This window comes from Salvelinus sp. IW2-2015, linkage group LG34 (genome assembly GCF_002910315.2).
Source record: "Salvelinus sp. IW2-2015 linkage group LG34, ASM291031v2, whole genome shotgun sequence".
Taxonomy (NCBI): domain Eukaryota; kingdom Metazoa; phylum Chordata; class Actinopteri; order Salmoniformes; family Salmonidae; genus Salvelinus; species Salvelinus sp. IW2-2015.
In genome coordinates this window covers 2,063,345-2,085,195 of record NC_036873.1, presented here as the reverse complement: position 1 = coordinate 2,085,195, position 21,851 = coordinate 2,063,345, and the positions used below count along the sequence as shown (strand labels likewise).

Below are 21,851 nucleotides of genomic sequence, written 5' to 3'. Positions count from 1 at the left end.
GAAACCCTAGACCCACTACAATTTGCATACCGCCCCAACAGATCCACAGATGATGCAATCTCCATTGCACTATAAACTGCCCTTTCCCACCTGGACAAAAGGAACACCTACGTGAGAATGCTGTTCGTTGACTACAGCTCAGCGTTCAACACCATAGTGCCTTCAAAGCTCATCACTAAACACCTCCCTCTGCAACTGGATCCTGGACTTCCTGACGGGCCATATGATTCCATATGTGTTTCATAGTTTTGATGGCTTCACTACAATGTAGAAAATAGTAAAAATAAAGAAAAACCCTTGAATGAGTAGTTGTGTCCGAACTTTTGACTGGTACTTTACATATTACCTTAATCACCTGTACCCCAACACATTGACACGGTACCGTTACCCCCTGTATATAGCCTCATTATTTTGTAACTTTTTTTTCCCGCAAGTATTTTCTTACTTAACCAACAAAATGCATATTTTTTTTAATGCAACTGCTGTGTCAGATTTTTTTTWAACTTTACGGAAAAAGCACACCATGCATTAATCTGAGTACGGCGCTCAGACACAAAAACAAGCCATACAGGTCCCCGCCATGTTGTGGAGTCAACAGAAGTCAGAAATAGCATTATAAATATTCACTTACCTTTGATGATCTTCATCAGAATGCACTCCCAGGAATCCCAGTTCCACAATAAATGTTTGTTTTGTTCGATAAAGTCCATAATGTATATCCAAATACCTCCTTTTTGTTCGCATTTAGTTTAAAAATCCAATATCATGACGCGCAGGCCAGACGAAAAGTCGAAAAATTCCATTACAGTTTGTAGAAACATGTAAGATTAACATAAATCTTCAATAATGTTTTAACCGGAGAATTTTTTTGTCTTTAGCTGCGTTCCTTTTCTTTTCTAACTCACAGGGGCACGCCTGAGTGAGCTTGTGGCACTCTGCCAGACCCCTGACTCAATCAGCTCTCATTCCCTCATCCTTCACAGTAGAAGCATCAAACAGGGTTCTAAAGACTGTTGACATCTAGTGGAAGCCTTAGGAAGTGTATATGACCCCATAGACACTGTATATTGGATAGGCAAACTTACAAACCTCAGATTTCCCACTTCCTGGTTGGATTTTTTCTCAGGTTTTTGCCTGCCATATGAGTTCTGTTATACTCAGACATCATTCAGAGTGTTTTCTATCCAAATCTACTAATAATATGCATATCTTAGCTTCTGGGCCTGAGTAGCAGGCAGTTTACTCTGGGAACCTTATTCATCCAAGCTACTCAATACTGCCCCCAGCCATAAGAAGTTAAGGGCTTGTAAGTATGCATTTCACGTCTACACCTGTTGTATTTGGCACGTGACAAATAACATTTTGATTTGATTGAGTGAGAACATCTTTGGCCTTGGGATTTAAAAGCAGGTGGCAAGCAGCATTCATTCAGTGTGTGTGCGCGCCCGTGAACAGGCTAAGGGCGTGTATGTGCAGGACGGTGGGTCTGTCTTCAGAAAGAAAGGTGTCCTGGAACGCTATTAGTGGTGGCGTTTTACAAGGCAGCAAGGCTTTTAGTGTGTTGTGCAGTGGTGAACTGTGACACGCTACAGTGCCTCTCCTCTTCTGCTTGGGCACGTACGCCACGACAAGGTGTTAAGAAACGACTTTATAAAAAGCCTCCAGAAAGGCTAGTGGCCTGCCATTTCACTGCGGTAATGGTAGCTGTTGTGCTACAAAACTTTTTACGTCCCAAGTGGTACCCTAGGCACTGGTCAAAAGTAATGCACTATATAGGGTGCCATTTGAGATGTAGCCTGTGATGCGCTTGAGCCACACAGGGTGGAGTGCTACAGGCCTCTCTTTCCAGGGCCCCGGGACAGATCCAGGGGTCCTGCTAATAGACCTGATCTAACTATACAGCTTCAGGTCTGTACGGGGAGTCCAGGCATGGGGACTGAGAAAGCGGGACAGCGAGAGATAGGTAAAGAGACATAAGAGAGTGATGAGGACAGGAGGAGTCTACTCTCTGCTGGTATTGGGGACCTCGGCAGGGGGTTGCGGCGATAAGGGGGCAGAATGCGTCCCTGGTCCCTGTCATTACCTCCTCAAGGGGGCGGCCGCTCCACCCTACACCCCCTCTCCCCAGGTGGCTTGTGGGTAATTGGATACCCCAGAGCTCCTTCCTGGGCGCAGGAGAAAAATAAAATCTGGAAGCTGAGTTTCTTCTCCCATCCCTTCATCTTTGTCTCTGCTGCCTCTCCCCCTCTCCTGTCTCTGACTCAAAACAGTCCCTGTGCTGAAAAAGTTCCGGAAAAGTTCATAGCTTCACAAAGAGTGACTTGCYTTTTCTCCTTTTTTTCATCGCTCTCTCCCTCTGTGTGTCTCTGTTTGTTCACAGGCAGTTCAAGCCCAAGCGAGACAAGATTGTCATCGATTTTAATTCTATTAACCACTCTGGGATGTTCAACGGAACAGGCTGAATACACTCACCTTGAGAAAGAAAGAAGAGGGAAAGAAAGAGTGGGTGCTTTGATGTCTACTCCTCTCCTAACAACCTACCACGACTAGAGGAACTAGTAGGATATCTACTGTAAAAGTTAAATCTTATAGAAAAATGTCATTGTAAATATTTTGTTTGTCTTTCACAGTGCGAAATGTTTGTTTTTTTATTGACTTTACATGGGGTTACTTTTACTGTGGTCTCTTTCGATTCTTTTTTTCACAGTCAGGATACTCTTTCCAATCGTTACTGTTTTTGTCTAACCTTTAGAATGACTATGTCACAAATGGTGGGAGTACTGAAACACTAAACACATTGTGTGCTGCACATGCAATGTCAACCAAATAAACTATGAGCAATGTTTTAAAATCATGCAAGTGTACGGTGTTTATGCAAAAATATAGAAACTGCTATAGCGTTGTCTCTCATTCTTTCTGGTTATTACTTTGAATAGAGGTGTGATCAGGTGGTAGAAGTACTGTACATTGACAAAAGCTCCAATTCCTCAAAAGACACACAGTATTTTGGGTAATATCCAAGCATAGATCTGCTGGACATGAAGTGGTGCGTGCGTGTGTAATACTGTGAATATGCAGGTCAATTCTATACCCCACACTAAACTATGCTGTTCAATTTCCCTGGACCCCGTGTTCTGCTTGCGTTGCCAAGAAACAGGTTTGCAAATCGAGCTGGTGGTTGGACCCGGACAGAAAAAAGGGAGAGAAATGGAATAGATATTTGGAGAAGGATAACTCCATAACAGATGCCTTTTAGGTGTGCTACTCAAACAACCTCCATGTAGACACGTATACAGAATAGGAAATCATCCCCACTCACTCCTGACAAAAAGGCAGTCCGAGAGCGTGTGAAGTGGTAATAAAAGAACCTGACATTTCCATCTTTCCCCGGCCTTGAAACGAGTGTCTGTGATGGAGAGGAAGGTAGAATGAAAAGGTAATTGATTAGCCTGTGTCTGATCTAGAGGGTGTTGATATGGTGAGTCTCAGGAGAGGGTTCGGAGAGGCCTCTGGGACACCACACTCAAACATTTTTTTTTCTTCTTTTCGTTCTCTTCTCCCCCGACCTCTTTTCCTCTCCACCCTTTCAGGCGACCCCCTTCATGGTCTTTAATAGGTGCCTCTGACGAAAGTACACCGAGAGAGACTGCTGTGAGTTCAAGAGCTTTGGAAGGAGCAAGGCAGTGCATGCACATCTTACCCTGGTTCCCTCTGCATCTCTACCTCCAGCGTGCCAGGGCCTCTGTTGGCCAATAAACCCTGAACGCAGCCACAACATGTTTTGCTGGATGCCTCCACTTACAATCGCCTGTCTCAAGTCTACACCTCAGCTTCCCTGAATCCTCTGTCTCAAGTCTACACCTCAGCTTCACCTGAATGGCCTTGCTAGTATTACCTGAAATGCTTTTGTCCTGCATGCTCACATCTGATGTTGGCATGAGCATCTCAGGTTTGCCAACCAGAGTGATTGCTGCGGGTATCGTATAAAAATGACACGCCGGCCAGCCAGGGCTGGGAGAGAGAGAGAGGAGGGAAGAGAGAAAGAGCGCTAAGGAGCAGTAGTGGACTCACATTTAGCTAGGTCCATGTGGCTAGGTCCATGTAGCTAGGTCCATGTGGAGGTACAGGTGGACATGCCAACGAGCGATCACTGTCTGGTTCTATTTTCGTCTCATACAGATTTTTATATATATATTTTGGGGAATGCATTTTAGGATACAAAAATATGCATTTTAATGTGTGACATACATTTAAAATCTATTTGTAATACATTTGTATGGAAATACCAAATACATTTAAACTCAGTTTTTCACAATTCCTGACATTTAATCMTAGTAAAGATTCCCTGTCTTAGGKCAGTTAGGATCACCACTTTATTTTAAGAATGTGAAATGTCAGAATAATAGTAGAAAGAATGATTTAAGATTTTAATTCTCTCATCACATTCCCAGTGGGTAAGAAGTTTACATACACTCAATTAGTATTTGGTAGCATTGCCTTTAAATTGTTTAACTTGGGTCAAACGTTAAGGGTAGCCTTTCACAAGCTTCCCACAATAAGTTGGGCGAATTTTGGCCCATTCCTCCTGACAGAGCTGGTGTCACACATGCTTTTTCTGTTCTGCCCATAACTTTTCTACAGGATTGAGGTCAGGGCTTTGTGATGGCCACTCCAATACCTTGACTTTGTTGTCCTTAAGCCATTATGCCACAACTTTGGAAGTATGCTTGGGGTTATTGTCCATTTGGAAGACCCATTTGCGACCAAGATTTAACTTCCTGACTGATGTCTTGAGATTTTGCTTCAATATATCCACATAATTTTCCTGCCTCATGATGCCATCTATTTTGTGAAGTGCACCAGCCCCTTCTGCAGCAAAGCACCCCCACAACATGATGCACCCCCACAACATGATGCTGCCACCCCCGTGTTTTACGGTTGGGATGGTGTTCTTCTGCTTGCAAGCCTTCCCCTTTTTCCTCCAAACATAACGATGGTCATTATGGCTAAACAGTTCTATTTTTGTTTCACCAGACCAGAGGACATTTCACCAAAAAGTACGTTCTTTCTCCCCACGGCTTTGGAGCAGTGGCTTCTTCCTTGCTGAGTGGCCTTTCAGGTTATGTCGATATAGGACTCGTTTTACTGTGGATATAGATACTTTTGTACCCGTTTCCTTCAGCATCTTCACAAGGTCCTTTGCTGTTGTTCTGGGATTGATTTGCACTTTTCGCACCAAAGTACGTTCATCTCTAGGAGACAGAACGCTTCTCCTTCCTGAGCGGTATGACGGCTGCGTGGTCCCATAGTGTTTATTCTTGCGTACTGTAATGAAACAGCAGGGAGCAGGTCTTGAACCCTCGACCTTCTAGCCCGAAGTCCAGCGCGCTATCGCCTGTGCCGCAAAAGCATGCTCAAGCGGCAGAGTCGATATCCGTGCGTATAAACCCAGGGTCGTTACAGTACTATTGTTTGTACACTGAGTGTACAAAATATTAGGTACATTTGCTCTTTCCATGACAAAGACTGACCAGTTGAATCCAGGTGAAAGCTATGATGCGTTATTGACGTCACCTGTTAACCCCACTTCAAAATCAGTGTAGATGAAGGAGAGGAGACATGTTAAAGGAGGATTTTTAAACCTTGAGACAATTGAGACATGGATTGTGTATGTGTGTCATTCAGAGGGTGAATGGGCAAGACAAAAGATTTATGTGCCTTTGAACGGGGTATGGAAGTAGGTACCAGGCGCACTGGTTTGAGTGTGTCAAGAACTGCAACGCTGCTGGGTTTTCCACGCTCAACAGTTTCCCGTGTGTATCAAGAAYGGTCCACCAGCCAAAGGATATCCAGCCAACTTGACACAACTGTGGGAAGCATTGGAGTCAACATGKGCCAGCATCCCTKTGGAACGCTTTCGACACCTTGTAGAGTCCACGCCCCAACGAATTGAGGCTGTTCTGAGGGCATAAGGGGGTGCAACTGAATATTAGGAAGGTGTTCCTAATGTTTTGTACACTCTTTTTTCACGTTATATTTGTTAAACATTTTTTGCGTAGGTTTTTTTCTTATGGGTCCGTCTGTCTGTCTGTCGCTTTGCCTCACCTGTCAGCATCTCTTCCTTTCTGTCTTTGTCTCTATCCACCCCCTCTTTTTCCTTTCTTTCTCCTCTTAAGTAGCGAACACAACAGCTGCAMCTGTGTTGAATAATGATCATGTCTCTTTCCCTGTCTTTAGTGTCCAAGTGACGACGTCTCATTAACATCTTTGTAGCGCTGTGACCAAGGTCTTAGACGACAGACCTGMTGTTTATGTAGGTGAAATGACGCGTGAGACAAAGTGGTGTGTGTGTGTGTGTGTAGCTAGCCACTGCAAAGTTGCTCTTCTCTACCTATATGCACCTGAAGCTTTTTCTCACTTTGCAGAAGTTCATCATCTATGAAGTCCCTTATACAGGAGAGGAGAAGCTGAGTGGAAATAAAATAACTCAAGATGAATAAAGGCCTACATGTCAACTCATTTTAATATGGTTGTACCACTGTCTGTTTTCCCTTCACATAAACAGATGGGTACATAATCTGAGGTTAGGTTCAATTTGAATTATATCTGGAGAGTAACATTTCTGTTAATCAGACCAAACAATATCACAGTACTGTCATATTCTCCTGTTGAATCCATAGACTTGTAATGATCAATCAATATAATGGCTAAATCAGATGAAGCTGTCACCCATGAGCCAGTAGAAGGGAACAATGTGTCTTTACATGGCAGCCATTGTGGGGTTCACTCCGGTGATTGGGTCAGATTGGGCCTAGATGGCGACTGATGTAGAGGATTTACAGGGGCATATAGGGTGGCCAGTCTATAGACATACAATGTAATACCATTCATCTAGTGCTCCATGTAACTCTGGATCCACAACCCCATCTCCATTTAAAATCAGGAGTAACCAACCCGTCGATCGCGGTCGACAAGTCGATCTTGGAAGCATCAAACTAACGAAACGATGGAAGCACAACGGAAAAAGCCAAATAACTTATAATTTTCATGTAGAATGGAAACACGATTTTCTGTTCACGGTAGTTAATGACAAAAGGTTTTTCCACCAGGCTGTAGTGCTCGCTAAAAGGGGTAACGTGGAGGGCACCACAACACCATCCATCCCAAGTTCAAAGAAACCTACCCGCTAAAGAGCACCCTTCGTTCAAAGAAAGTCGACGAGCTCAAGTCTATATTGAAAGCACAGCAGTCGCTTTTTACCAAACCGACAGCTAACAGTAAGGCTGCAACAGAGGCATCCTTCCGTGTCAGCCATCTCTTGGCTAAACATAAGAACCCGTTCACTGACGGAGAGCTATACCTGGAGGCAATGGCCGCTGCCCCCGAGACATTATTCAAAGAATTCAAAAACAAAGAGGACATTAAAAATGCTATCGGAAGTGTTCTACTTGGACCAGCCACTGTGACAAGAAGGGTAGAGTTGTTATAGGAGGACGTGAATCAACAAGTGCTCAAGGATATCACTTTATGAGTGCTTTTCGCTGCAATTTGACGAATCCCAGGATATGACAGACACTGCACAGCTGATGGTGTTTGTTCGCATGGCTTTTAAGGTTTCAACTACTAAGGAGTCTTACCATTAAAAGGGAGGACGAGAGGTGAGGACATTTGCAACGAGTTTAAAACGTTACGTGCATGATAACAGCGTTCCCATTCATAAGCTGGTAGCGATCACTACAGACGGACACCGGCAATGCGTGGGGTGCATTCGGGCAGTCGTGATCCCGATTACCGAGTTTTTTAACTATCGCTGTGTGATCCATCAGCAAGCACTAGCTAGTAAAATAGTGGACTTGTCTCATGTCATGACACTTGTCATTATGATTGTTAATTCGATTCGCGCAAAAGGACTTCAGCACCGCTTGTTTAAATCTTTATTAGATGAGCTTGATTCCGCATACGGGGACTTGATTCTCCACGCTTGTGTAAGGTGGTTGAGTCGCGGGAAAGTACTGCAGCGATTTGTTGACTTGTTGCCCSCGATCAAATCATTTCGGGAGTCTCGAAACATCGAGACATCGGAAACAAAGGGTGTTTTTCTCCCGCAAGAATTCTGTGCCCACCTGGAGAAACTGGCATCTGAATTCAACAGGCGTTTTCAGGAGTTAAATGACATAGGGGAGGTTGTTGCATTTATCTCAAACCCTTTCATCCCCATTGGGATTCAGGAGGTGGCTGCCAAATTCCAGCAAGTATTTGCTTCACCAATCGGAGTTGACATGGAGATAATTGAATTGCAAAATGACATCGAGTTGAAAGCAAGATCAAGAGACAGCGACTTTTGGGGTCCTGTAAACACTGAAAAGTTTCCCCTCCTTTCATCCTGCGCACTGAGGGCGAAGGCCTACTTTGTATCAGCATATCTCTGTGAGATGGCCCTTTCACAGATGAAAATAATCAAGTCAAAGAACAGGTCTTGTCCAACTAATAGACATCTCACAGACAGTTTGACGCAGAAAGGCTGATACTGTGAGCCAGACTACAGAGCACTTGCTGATAGTGTGAAATCACAGCCATCACATTGCGTGTGGGAGGGGATCTCATCCACGGCCATCAGAGTGAGTGAGTATTTGCTAGTTTGAAATGTGTTGTAGGCTAAATTGTTTACAACAGGATATGATCTGTGTTGTATGTTGTTCAAGAAGGGAAAGTGAAACAGTACTGTACACGATTGGCTTAGGCCTGTAATTGACTGATTTGTTGAGGGAATGAATGGTAGTAGGGCTGTGATTTGTGTGAAAATATTTTGGAACAATTGAATGACGTGACTGTTGTCATAACATTTTGAATGCTAGTTGCACTTACTTGAGTTTTGTCATTTTGAAGTGTCTTGAAATATGATGTTTAAAAAGGGAAAGTGAAACTGTACATGATTGGCTTCGGCCTGTAATTGACTGATTATTGAGGTTATATATGAATGATTAATGAGTAATAGGCCTGTGGAAATATTGAAAAATGTAATATGACTGTCATAAAATGTTGAATGATAGTTGCACTTACTTCTGATTATACTATTTGTATAATTAAATSAATACTTTGCTTGTGACTGACAGGTAACAAAAATAAAGAATGTCAAAGTGGAACTACATAGTGGCCTTGTTTCTTTCGTCATTTTTTGCACGTGGTAGATCTTGGTTTACATTTGGACTTGGGATGTGATCTTAGGCTTGAAAAGGTTGGCAACCACCGATCTAAATGGTGTTTATCTAGCTGGGCTTCAGTGGAGCCCAGTGTGCACAGTCCTGGCTTTGTCCATTCTACCAGGCGTGACGTGGAGGATTTTAAGGTTACAGAACGTTCAGATACAGATGCGATTGTCTGTCAGTCCTGTCAGCTCTATTCAGTCTATTTCTATCTGCCACGTTAAGAACGTTTCACATCACTCACTACACCCATGATGCCACCTCCATTCAACTACAGTATTGTCCCTTCACAAGACCAATTTAGCTTGGTTGCCCAGAGTGTCACTGAGGTCCACAGGGAAGTAGTGTAGGTAAAATGACTGGATTATGCCCCTTGAGACATTCCTGATATATCGTATGATCCGATACGATGAGAGCTATGACTGGTCAAAGGTCATATATTGAGTTGTAGTAAAGAATAGTGACCCCCCCCCCAAAAAGTACTTTTCATTATTATTAATAAAGGTTTTAATTATTTTAAAACTACTATAACATGGCCATTGATGGTTCACTGACAACAATATTGTTGTTGTCACAACGGTTTGTTGTTAATGTAAAAGCCTATAACAGAAAGGCATTACAGAGCCATTATTTTCCAATCTGTGTGCATGCCAGTCTGGCACGATGGAATCCGATGTCAAAAGGAAAGATATGACATCATGCAGGGGCTTGTCAACAATGTGTGAAGTTGTCACCGTGGCGATAGGGACAGAAACAGGAAATGCAGTGTAGAATGAGCTTCCTGCTTGTCATAGATGCTCTGGTATAAATGAGCTATACACACACATTCTAAGAGACTGGTAGATATGTAACAGAAGCCGTTGATGGAAAAACATGCAAGCAAGCACGCACACACAATCAACAAAAGCTACCTCAACAGGCCTTTGATTGCATTCGCTGACTACAGATCACCACCGAAGCCTCTGATTGGAAAGAACAGATCATCCACAAATGACTACAAGACGTGATACATCACGACAAATCACAGCTGGGCCCGTTAGGGGATGTGAAGTGGATTTCTGGGAAATAGCATATTACTGATCCCGATGCACCATACACCATCTGCTTTTCCCTCGTGGGAAACAAGCAAAATAGTTCACATCTGGAAATGCTATCTTTGATTACGAACAACGGAAATAATGGATCGGGTGGAGATAGACAAAGATTATTATTCTTTTTTTACCCGAGGCGTCTTTTTTAATATTCACTCCACTGTATGTCAACACACAAAAGCGCAAAGGCTGATAGTTTGCGAGACGATTTGCGCACCTTGAAATTGATTTACAGTGTACACTACAGCAGATGGAGTGTACTGAACATGGCTAGAAACAAAATACATCTTCAGCTGAATGTGTCAAATATGTTTTAGTAGTTTTACGTTTCATTTCAAAGATAGTTTTATGACAGCTTAATGAAAACGGACTATATTTAAATATCACATGTATTCTGTTTAGCCGATTTGAATATAGAACAAAGAGATGAGTTTCAACTTATGTTTAGTCATTGATCTTTTCCCATGGTCTTATCTTTATTCCATTTCAAACAGGTAAAACCTCATCTAATCTCAAACTGCAATGTAAACCTTTTTCATCTGTCAAACATTCACACTCGCCTTATCTATTTATGCATCTATTATCTATTTACCCATCTATTAATCTATTTACCCATCTATTATCTATTTACCCATCTATTTACCCAGCTATTATCTATTTACCCAGCTATTATCTATTTACCCATCTATTCACCCATCTATCATCTATTCACCCATCTATTTACCCATCTATTCACCCATCTATCATCTATTTACCCATCTATCATCTATTCACCCATCTATTATCTATTTACCCATCTATTATCTATTTACCCATCTATTATCTATTTACCCATCTATCATCTATTCCCCATCATTCATCTAATTTACCCATCTATCTTATTCACTCCATCTATTATCTATACCTTCTACACCCATCTATTAATCTCTATTTACCAATCTTAATCTATTTACTTAAGCTCATAATTATTTCTATTATCACCGTCCACTTCCATATATTAATCTATCTATTATATTACCTCTCATATCTATTTACCCATATCTCTATTTCAATATTCATCACCTCATTTCACCAACTATATTTCCACTATGTTACTACCAATTACCATCTATTCACACCACCATCTATTATATATTTACCCATCTATTTACCCAGCTATTATCTATTCACCCATCTATTACCGCTATTATCTATTTACCCATCTTTCACCATCTATTACTATTTACCATCTATTAATATATTTACTCATCTATTCACCCTATTATCTATTTACCCAGCTATTATTATTTCCCATCTATTATCTATTTACCAAGCTATTATTATCTATTTCCAGCTATTATTATCTATTTACCCATCTATTATTATCTATTTAACCCATTCTATTATCTATTTACCCATCTATTATCTATTTACCCATCTATTTATATATTACCCATCTATTATATATTTTACTCATCTATTTACCCATCTATTATCTATTTACCCATCTATTATATATTTTACTAATCTATTCACCATTTAATTATTTACCCAGCTATTATTCTTTACCCATCTATTATCTATTTACCAGCTGTTATCTATTTACCAAGCTATTATTACTATTTACCCATCTATTATCTATTTACCCATCTATTTCTATTTACCCGCTATTATCTATTTACCATCTATTATCTATTTACCAAGCTATTATTATCTATTTACCATTTTTTCTATTACCATCTATTATCTATTTACCCCATTTTTCTATTTATCTCTATTACCCATCTATTATCTATTTACCCATCTATTATTATTTACCAGTATTTTCTAATTTATTAATCTATTTACCCATCTATTATCTATTTACCCATCTATTCACCATTATTATATATTTACCCAGCTATTATCTATTTACCCATCTATTTTCGATCTATTATCTATTTACCCAGCTATTTCTATTTATTATCTATTCATCCACTCTATTTACCCATCTATTATCTATTTACCCATTCTATTCACCCATTTCATCTATTCACCCATTTACCCATCTATTATCTATTAACCCATATATTTACCCATCTATTATCTATTTACCCATCTATTATCTATTTACCCATCTTAATCTTATCGTCTAAACTATTCCAGCTATTATCTATTCATCTATTCACATCTATTATCTATTACCCATTTTTATCTATTTACCCATCTATCATCTATTTACCATCTGTTATCTATTTACCCATCTATTTATGATCTATAATCTATTTACTTCCAGCTCTATTATCTGATTCATACTTATTGCACTCATCTATTATTATTTAGGTACCCATAATTATTGAACCCCCTCTGATTTACCACTCTCATCACATTTACTAGAATTTTGCCCTATGCTATCATCTAATTTCATACCGCTTGGCATTTTTTATACTATTTACCGCTGAGGGTTTATTATCTAATTTAACGTTCATCTACTTCATGCTCATTATACCTACAGTCTATTATCTTTATTTACCCTTATCTAGTGTCAAAATTTAAGATTACATAGTACCTGGGTACATATAGATCGAATAATTATCTATTTATCGCGGGTATAAATATAGCTTCATACTTATACCATTGCGATATTTACTAATTCTGCATACCATCTATTATCTATTTAGCCCTCGATCTATTCAGGTTTGGCATATTTAAACCATCGATATTGATGCTATTATGCTGTGATTTGATCATATCTGATTTATCTATTCACTGTTATAACTACTATCATCCTATTTAATTCTCGCATGTTTTATTATTTCATACTTTTACCCCATTATGGCTATCATCTTTTTTCATGCCTCTGGGCTAATCATCTATTTAACCATTCCATTGGGGTTTCATATCTATTTGCTCATCTATTTATACTATTTAACGACATTCTAGTGGAGTTTCTTTTTATCGGCTCGACTTGTAATTGCTGGGTCTATTTTACTTGGGGCATCTATCATAACTTTTACCATGCTCTTATATACTATTTGACTCCATGGGTCATAGCCTATTTTACCGCATGTCTAGTAATACTAGTAAACTGCAAGAATGCAGATGCAGTACAATTGCTCTGGATGGTGCTCAAAAGGTCTAACCCTAAAAAAGGGTTCCAAAAGGGTTCGTTGGCTGTCCCTATAGGAGAACCCTTTTTGGTTCCAGGTAGAACTATTGTGTTCCATGTAGAACCCTCTGGGGAAAGGGTTCTACATGGAACCCAATAGGGTCCTACCTGGAACCAAAAAGGGTTATCATACGGGGACAGCCGAAGAACCCTTAGGTTCTAGACAGCACTTTTTTTTCTCCAAAGAGTGTAGGGAAAGGGGAGGAAAAGATGATCCAGGGAATCTGTAGCAGACACACACGTACAAACGCAAGGACCCATCCACCGCCCTCCAAAACGACAACACGCTCCAGCAGCGCCCCTCTACATTCCGACTAGGACGGATGGGCAATTTGTGACACCTTCCATAGATTTCTCCTCTGCTGAAAGACAGGACAGGAGAGTGTGGCCAAATAATAATCATTACACACTTGTCTCTTCCCATTAAGTCRGTGTGTTAGACTAATAACCGCTGCGGAAGTAACTCTACTGCTTCGTAGGTTGACATTTTTTGGGATGAATCGTGTTCTGGAAGCAGCTCTGCCTTGAAGGAAAACGCATGTGATTGGTTAAAGTCAACCTGCTACTGCTTCTCTCTGACAGGGAGGGTCACGCCGGTCGCTTAGCTAGCTGACAAATCCTGGGTGGTTGTGGAAGTGGTATGTGAATGCACGCCAATCAGACAGAGGGACATGAAGGTCCTTCACGGTTCTGTAGATGTCAATCAGGCATCTTGGGGAGCAACACAGAGTGCTGAAGCACGCTGGAAGACATCTTAGTTTGTGTTCATGGTCAGAGAACAGAKGTATGCATGGTTGGTGTCGGTGGGACATCACAGTCGCTGTTGTAGAGAATATCCCCCTTCCTGCGTTACAAACCTATTCCCACCGGTAGTAGACAGCCGACTCCATCTAATACTCAGGAAATGAATAGAGATGAATGAGAGACATGAGATCCGTCTTCTGTGGGGTCCTAATGATATCTCAAGGCTAAATCTATCAAAGTAACACTTTGCTCTCTCTACCTGAGCAGATGTGTAATTGACTATTCACAGAGCGGTCCTGTCACGGTGCCTGTGTAAAAATTGGGTCTCAACGCTCCCAAATGGGAATAATATTGTTTCCCCGTCAAGATTCCCGGGATAACATCTTATCTCAAGAAACAATGTTATGGGGAGGTTCAATGACTCTCTTGCACGCACAACGCACGTGCACAACCACGCCACACACACACACCACACACACCACACCACACACACCACACACACACACACACACACACACACACACACACACACACACACACACACACACACACAGCACACACACACACACACACACCACACACACACACACACAACCACACACACACACACACAGGAAGAGTTGCCTTCCTTTAAAAGTCAGTGTTCAATTTAACAAATGTTAATTTCCTTCTCGCTGCATCAACATGTCATTAATTATTGGAAATCTAGTGGATGGGAAGAGAGTGTTGTTTCAGCTAATAGGAAAGACAATTTGATAGAGTTACAGAAAAAGAGAGCGAAAGAAAGCGAGAGGAAGGAAAATAAGTAAAAAGAAACAGACGGAGAGAGAGAGAAAGAGAGAAGGGCTATCTATGTATCCCTTCTGTATTAACAGGTTGTAGGAATCAGGATGTGTCACAGTGGGCCAGCAGAGCCCCCAGGTCTGGGCTTTTGGATTTCCTGCTCTGCTAAACGCATGCACACGCACACACACCGCTCTGGGTTGTCCTGGGAGCTTCTCTAATTGCTGTGGGAGCTGGTCAGAAACAGTGATGTGTGTGTGTGTGTGTGTCGTTTCGCTAATGAAAGACTGAGCTGGCCATGGGCTAAATGAGTAACTCCTAAATACTCTCTCATATACAAACACACATCTGCTAAAGAGTGCACACAAACACTCACACACTCCTGACTCTTTCTGACGGCTCTCTGTGTGTGTGTGTGTGTGTGTGTGTGTGTGTGTGTGTGTGTGTGTGTGTGTGTACACAGATTTATTATGTCCTCCTTTAACCTCCCCTGCACTACAGAAGCTCAAACTCCTTCAAAAGGTCAAAAGTAGTGCACTATATAGGGAATAGGGTACCATTTGGGACGCAATCCAGCGCACAGTTAATAGTTACACCATGCAACAGTAAAGGGGGAAATAAAGCCCAATTCTTCACATTATGTTTGGTCCATCTCCCAAATGAGTAATGGYCTATGCATACACAGTGGGTTCCAGTACAACGTCAAGCTAAATAGCGTTTCTATTTTCTTTGGGAGGGAGCAATGCTCGCTGACTTCTTTTCCAATGTTATTCAATGGGGATGGAATCTTGAGGGTTCTCGTGATACAGTTTATGCACAGCGTAGTTCATAGTGGTGAAATAAGTTTCCCCCCGGTGCCATTCACACCGAGAATGCACGCGCACCCACGCACGCCGCGCGCATCTACGCACGCATGCAGGTAATTTACAGCGGCAGAATCTCCCACTTATTGCATCGCGCTCGTCGCCAATTATTGGGCTCGCCGCCGAGCGGCACTTCGTTAACTTCCTCCTCGCCCGCCTGGCTGTCGTCTTGCTGTTAGGCAGGGTGTGCGTTTTGTTTTATTTGTTCCTTCAATTCATATGGAGGATCTGTTCCGACAAGGGGAAAGCTATAGCTCTGAAGTGGAATGGCTTGTGTCCAAGTCTTTGTTATCTCACAAATTTCTGTTTTCATTTAGAAGATGAAAAGAGAGTCAACTGCATTTTATCTGGCTTTTTCTAAACACCCCTCAGGGGGAAGCAGCACATACATTCCCACTGTGGCTATACAGTCTGGAGGTGTTGGGTGAAGTCCTGTTAAAATACATTTTGTTCCCCTATGTAGAATCCTGACATGTGGCTGACTAAAGGCCTACCAGTGGAGGCTGCTGAGGGGAGGGCGGCTCATAATAATGCCCTGAATGGAATGGTATCAAACACGTGGTTTTCATTTGTTTGATACCATTCCATTACACGCCATTCCAGCCATTATTATGAGCCGTCCTCCCCTCAGCAGCCTCCACTGGAGCCTACTGTATAATACTTATAAAAACCTGTCAGTCTCACGCATCTTGTCTGTCAGTCTGTCCACAGTGTATAAGACAGAGAGGGGTGATGACACCAGACACCAAGGAATCAAGCATAGATTTACAGACAGACGCTATGTCCCAAATACCACCTCAATCACTTTATAGTGCACTACTTTTGACCAGGGTCCATAAGGCTCTGGTCAAAAGTAGTGCACTATATAGGGAATAGGGTGCCATTTTGGACGCAGCCAGAGTACGGTTAATAGTTACACCATGCAACAGTAAAGGGGGAAATAAAGCCCAATTCTTCACATTATGTTTGGTCCATCTCCCAAATGAGTAATGGTCTATGCATACACAGTGGGTTCCAGTACAACGTCAAGCTAAATAGCGTTTCTATTTTCTTTGGGAGGGAGCAATGCTCGCTGACTTCTTTTCCAATGTTATTCAATGGGGATGGAATCTTGAGGGTTCTCGTGATACAGTTTATGCACAGCGAAGTTCATTGCGATGAGAGAAGCTTTTCACAATGCCGTTTACAGCGAGAATGAACACACGTGCGCCACAATCTCCCACTTATTGCATCGTGACAGTCGCCAATTATTGGCCGAGCCGCCTTTCGTTAACTTCCTCCTCGCCCGCCTGGCTGTCGTCTTGTTGTTAGGCAGGGTGGGCGTTTGTTGTTCTATTTGTTCCTTCCTGGTCAATTCCTACAGAGGAGCTGTTAAAAGAGGAAGAGAGCGCTAGTCTTTGGGTTTTGGAGCTCTGAATTAGAATGGCTTGTTTCCAAGCCTTTGTTATTTCACTCATTTCTGCTTTCATTTAGAAGATGAAAAGAGTCAGCTGCATTTTATCGGGCTTTCTCAAAAACACGCCTCAGGAGAGGAGACCTGGGGATGCCACACACATTCCCACTGTGGCAAAACTGTAGTACACCACACCGTCAGTCTGGAGGTGTTGGGTGAAATCCTGTTCAATTCAAAATGTTCCCCCATGTAGAATCCTGACATCTGCCTGACTGAAGGCCTACTGTATAAGACTTTTAAAAACCTGTCAGTCTCACTGCCTTTTCTGTCAGTCAGTCCACAGAGTCCACAGTGTATAAGACGTCTTAGTGTCACCACGTCCTAACCCCGGAGTGACCTTTAGAGGGTTACAGTTAAGGGTCACCTTGAAATGTCCTTAAAGAGATCGTCCCTCAGGATAGCTTGACAACTGACCAGCCAGAAAACTTCATGCAGATTGAATATTGCCATGGGCTTAAAAGCAAGTACATGAGTTGCTTTACTACTTGAAGATTGGAGACACACAAGAAGGAAGCTGGTAAATTAGGTTCTAAGTAAGATGGAAAACACACGTGCTCCCTCTAAGCCGACACCAGGAAATGAGAGGGTTTAAAAGCTTGGCCCAGGAGGACTGCTGGTAATCTTTTGGCAGACTCAGGATGCTATCCTGCTAATGTGCGGTGTGTGTGTCCATCTGTTCGTGTGTGTGTGTGTGTGTGTGTCGCTCGGAACACTCAGGATGCTATCCTGCTAATGTGCGTACCCTGGCTCATTGGGACTCTGCTTATCTTTCTGCTGTGACATTTGGATTAAAGAACCAAGCAGCGCTTGACCTTCTCAGAGATGAATTTAAGTCAATAGTACCGCACTTAATAGTTGATCATTTTTATAGACAACTCCTTGATATATTTCATTTTATGTAGTGTCTTTTGAAGATGTCATCAACTTTTGGGAGGGGTAATTTGGAGACAGTTCACGTACGTTTAGGCTAATAGAAGGGGGGAATTTTTTTTATTTTTTCAGCTGCTTCTCTCATTAGTGTGAATTAAGAAACTAAAATGAAAATAAAGTCTTAATCCCTACTGTCAGGTCCAGATGGTGAAATTGCTTGAATTTATAAACTTTAAAATCGCTTTTGGATAAAGTGCTTCTTGATGACCATATTATTATCATCATTAGGCTAGTACACCTCTCCAAACCATTATCATTACTACACCTCTCCAAACCATTATCATTACTACACCTCTCCAAACCATTATCATTACTACACCTCTCCAAACCATTATCATTACTACACCTCTCCAAACCATTATCATTACTACACCTCTGAAAAACACAAGGTATATTGGTCTGGTAACAAAGTAGTTCTGTATGTGACAGTTTCCTTGACACAGAATAAGCCTAAATGTACGACTAAATAGCTATTTCAATTCAAATTTCCTATTGAGCATACTTTTTAGTCCAGGATTAGCCWAAATCTGTGTCYGGGAAACTGGCCCCTATCCACTGGTTGAATCAACGTTGTTTTAACGTCATTTCGCAACGTATTGTGATGCGGAATCTACGTGGGAAATACATTGGATTGTGAAAGAATTCATCAACATTATAAAAAAAATTTAGGGTGAAATTTCAACCACAGGATCATGGCAACCAAATTTCAATAGAGATAAACCTTTAAAACATCGTCAGATCGTCAAAACTATAGGCTTTGCAAGACCTCCAACTGGAGAATTGATCTATGTACAGCTACCCTTTGATCTCCCATCCAGGATTTTAACCAATCCCAGCCCTGCTTAGATATGATATTTGTCACTGACTATAACCAATGTGCTATCGTCAGAATGATTGTTGAGCGATCTCCACTTAAAAATGAAATATATTCACTGTTGCTATCGAAGTCATTCCAAAGGGTAGGTTAAACAGAGCAAATGAAATGTATCCATAATTTATCACTTATATATCATCAAATATACTATTTAGGCCTATTCAGTACAGCATCCACTGCTATTGTTTCAATTCAACAAGGAATTCAGCTAAAAATAGACAATAGGCCTAGGGTTGCAAGCTCTGGTGGATTTAAAATGTAATGATATTTAGTGATGTTGAATTGTGTTTGGTTGTCTACACAACCAAATAGCAACATTTAAAGGAGATGATTGTTCAGCTTGGATAGTTCCTTCTGTGCCACTGATTTAGTCTGGCTTTAATTCCAGTTTGTCTACAAATTAATAATTGATAGGTTGGATTCACGTCTCCATTTTAACCAAAAATCTAAGTTAATGAATATAATTAAATCAAACTATATCTAAAGCGCGTTTAAAGTTTGATTTCATTTATTCCTATTCTTTAACTTAGATTTTTGGTTGAGATGGAGACGTGAATCCAACATCAATTATCAGCTGTCCGGGTGGCTGGTCCCAGATGATCCCACAGGTGAAGAAGCCTGATATGGAGGTCCTGGGCTGGCGTGGTTACATGTAGGTAGCTTATGGTTGGAGGTAGCTTATGGTAGAGAAATTAACAATCAATTATCTGGCAACTGTTCTGGTGGACATCCCTGCAGTCAGCATGCCAATTGCACGCTCCCTCAAAAGACATCTGTGTCATTGTGTTGTGTGACAAAACTGCACATTTTAGAGTGGCCTTTTATTGTCCCCCAGCACAAGGTGCATCTGTGTAATGACCATGCTGTTTAATCATCTTCTTGATATGCCACACCTGTCAGGTGTCTGGATTATCTAGGCAAAAGAGAAATGCTCACTAACAGGGATGTAAATACATTTGTGCACACAATTTGAGAGAAATAAGCTTTTTGTGCGTATGGAACATTTCTGGGATGTTTTATTTCAGCTCATGAAACATGGGACCAACATGTTGCGTTTATACACGATAAAAAGTCTATTAACATGTCGACAAGTTAACAAATGATATGTTTGATTCACTTCAACTACACATAAAAAAGTTAAAGAATGTGAATAAGCCTGTGGCTCAGCTCATGGAACTATCCAAGCAGTAGATCTCCTTTAAATGTTGATATTGGGTTGCATTGTCAACCAAACACAATTTAATATTACTTTTGTAATACAATAAATCACCTACAATTAATGCTATCTTACAAACAAATGTAACATCCAACCTTAACATCTGGAGGTTCCTATACATTTCTTCCTATATGTAATCATGTAAAGCCTGCATGTTTAAGATAGCATGCGTAGGTCATTGCAGGTCTGTGGAGATCGTCACAGTTGCTGTAATAATATGTGCCATGTACTTTAACTGTCATCTCAACTACAATCCAGGTCATTTTTGTTCTGCTATCGCAGTGATAACGGGATAAATAGGCAAAATACCTGACGTTGTATTCGCATTTGAACTTTGCTGTGTTTTTAAATGGTTGAAAGCGCAGTGACAGACATTTGGGTGACAACGAAACCAGAAATCAAGGGRAAAAAAGTCCACTGGAATTTGGTTGTGCTTTTAGATGGTTGAAAACATGGTGATAACACAATGGAAATTCAACTAACTTTTGGCTSTCTTTTTGAGTGGATGAATATAGGTTGTAATCTCATTGATCAACGTCGCAACCAAATATTACCCAATTATCCACGTTGAAATGACGTGGTGTGCCCAGTGGCTAATGTTTTATTGGATTGGGATAGTTAGGCCGGTTTTGACTGACGTTGGTTCGAACACAATGTAGACGTAAGGCCATGTCCCTGTCAAGAGAAACTAGCATGGACGACAAAACAAAACACTAAAATAACATTCCTGACAGTCTCCCTAGCTTTCAGACTGTGTTGCTTGGAATCCTTTTATAGTGTCTGTGACTGACTGATTTAAAAAACAGGGTCTGCATTCATAAAACGTCTCAGAAGAGTAACGATCTAGGATCAGGTCCTCTCCTGTCCATATAATCTTATTCATTATGATCTAAAAGGCAAGCACTGATCCTAGGTCAGCACTCCCACTGAGACGGTTTATGAATACGGGCCCAGATAGACACAGAGAAAAGAATGGAAGAGGAAAGTTAAGAATGTGTACCTTGGCATCCTCTTCCTCTTAGTGTAGTGACTTTGATTGACAGCTTAAAACCAGATMGTCATTGAGAAAAAAAATGGGGGRAAAAAATGAATAGCCGTCTCCTTTCTTGCTCTCGGTGTGTAGATTTTAGACTATATACAGTCAGTATATAATAATTATTATTATAGAAACAGTGAAATATAGATGAAACAGGGGTTTAAATGTCCCCATTATGCAGTAGTGTCCCAAGGGGAGTTTATATAATCTGCACTCAATCTCTTTTCTCTGTTCTTTTTCTCTCTCTAGATATTTTTTCTGTTCCACTCTCTTTCTCTTCACTTGAAGCCAATACTCCTCTGCACCTCATTGAAAGCCTAAACCCCGTTTGGGAGATATCAGACATTTTGGCACTGAACCTGCCCTGAGTGGCGATATTTTTCTAATCCGACATTAAGACACAGCTTTGACAAAAAGCTCTGACAAAAACGCTCGGAGGAACAATTTCTTCTTCCAGCACACTGAGAACACACAGTACATACTGTACCAACACTAAACCTAAACATTAGTCATTTGCATTAGACCTTGAAA

The 21,851-nt window shown here is 41.2% G+C and overlaps 1 protein-coding gene across 4 annotated transcripts in view; it reads left to right on the top strand.

The window, feature by feature from the left end:
* Nucleotides 1-9,146, top strand: part of dctd (dCMP deaminase) — a 64,932-nt gene extending 55,786 nt beyond the window's left edge. For 3 of the 4 annotated variants that reach the window (XM_070437133.1, XM_070437135.1, XM_070437134.1), the window contains one exon: nt 2,381-2,854. In XM_070437133.1, the coding sequence (XP_070293234.1) occupies nt 2,381-2,550 (170 nt within the window). In that variant the 3' untranslated portion in view covers nt 2,551-2,854. Of the gene's footprint in view, nt 1-2,380; nt 2,855-6,237 lie in introns of those variants that run through there. The other variant, XM_070437138.1, reaches the window with a different exon arrangement.
* Nucleotides 9,147-21,851: the final 12,705 nt, after the last annotated feature.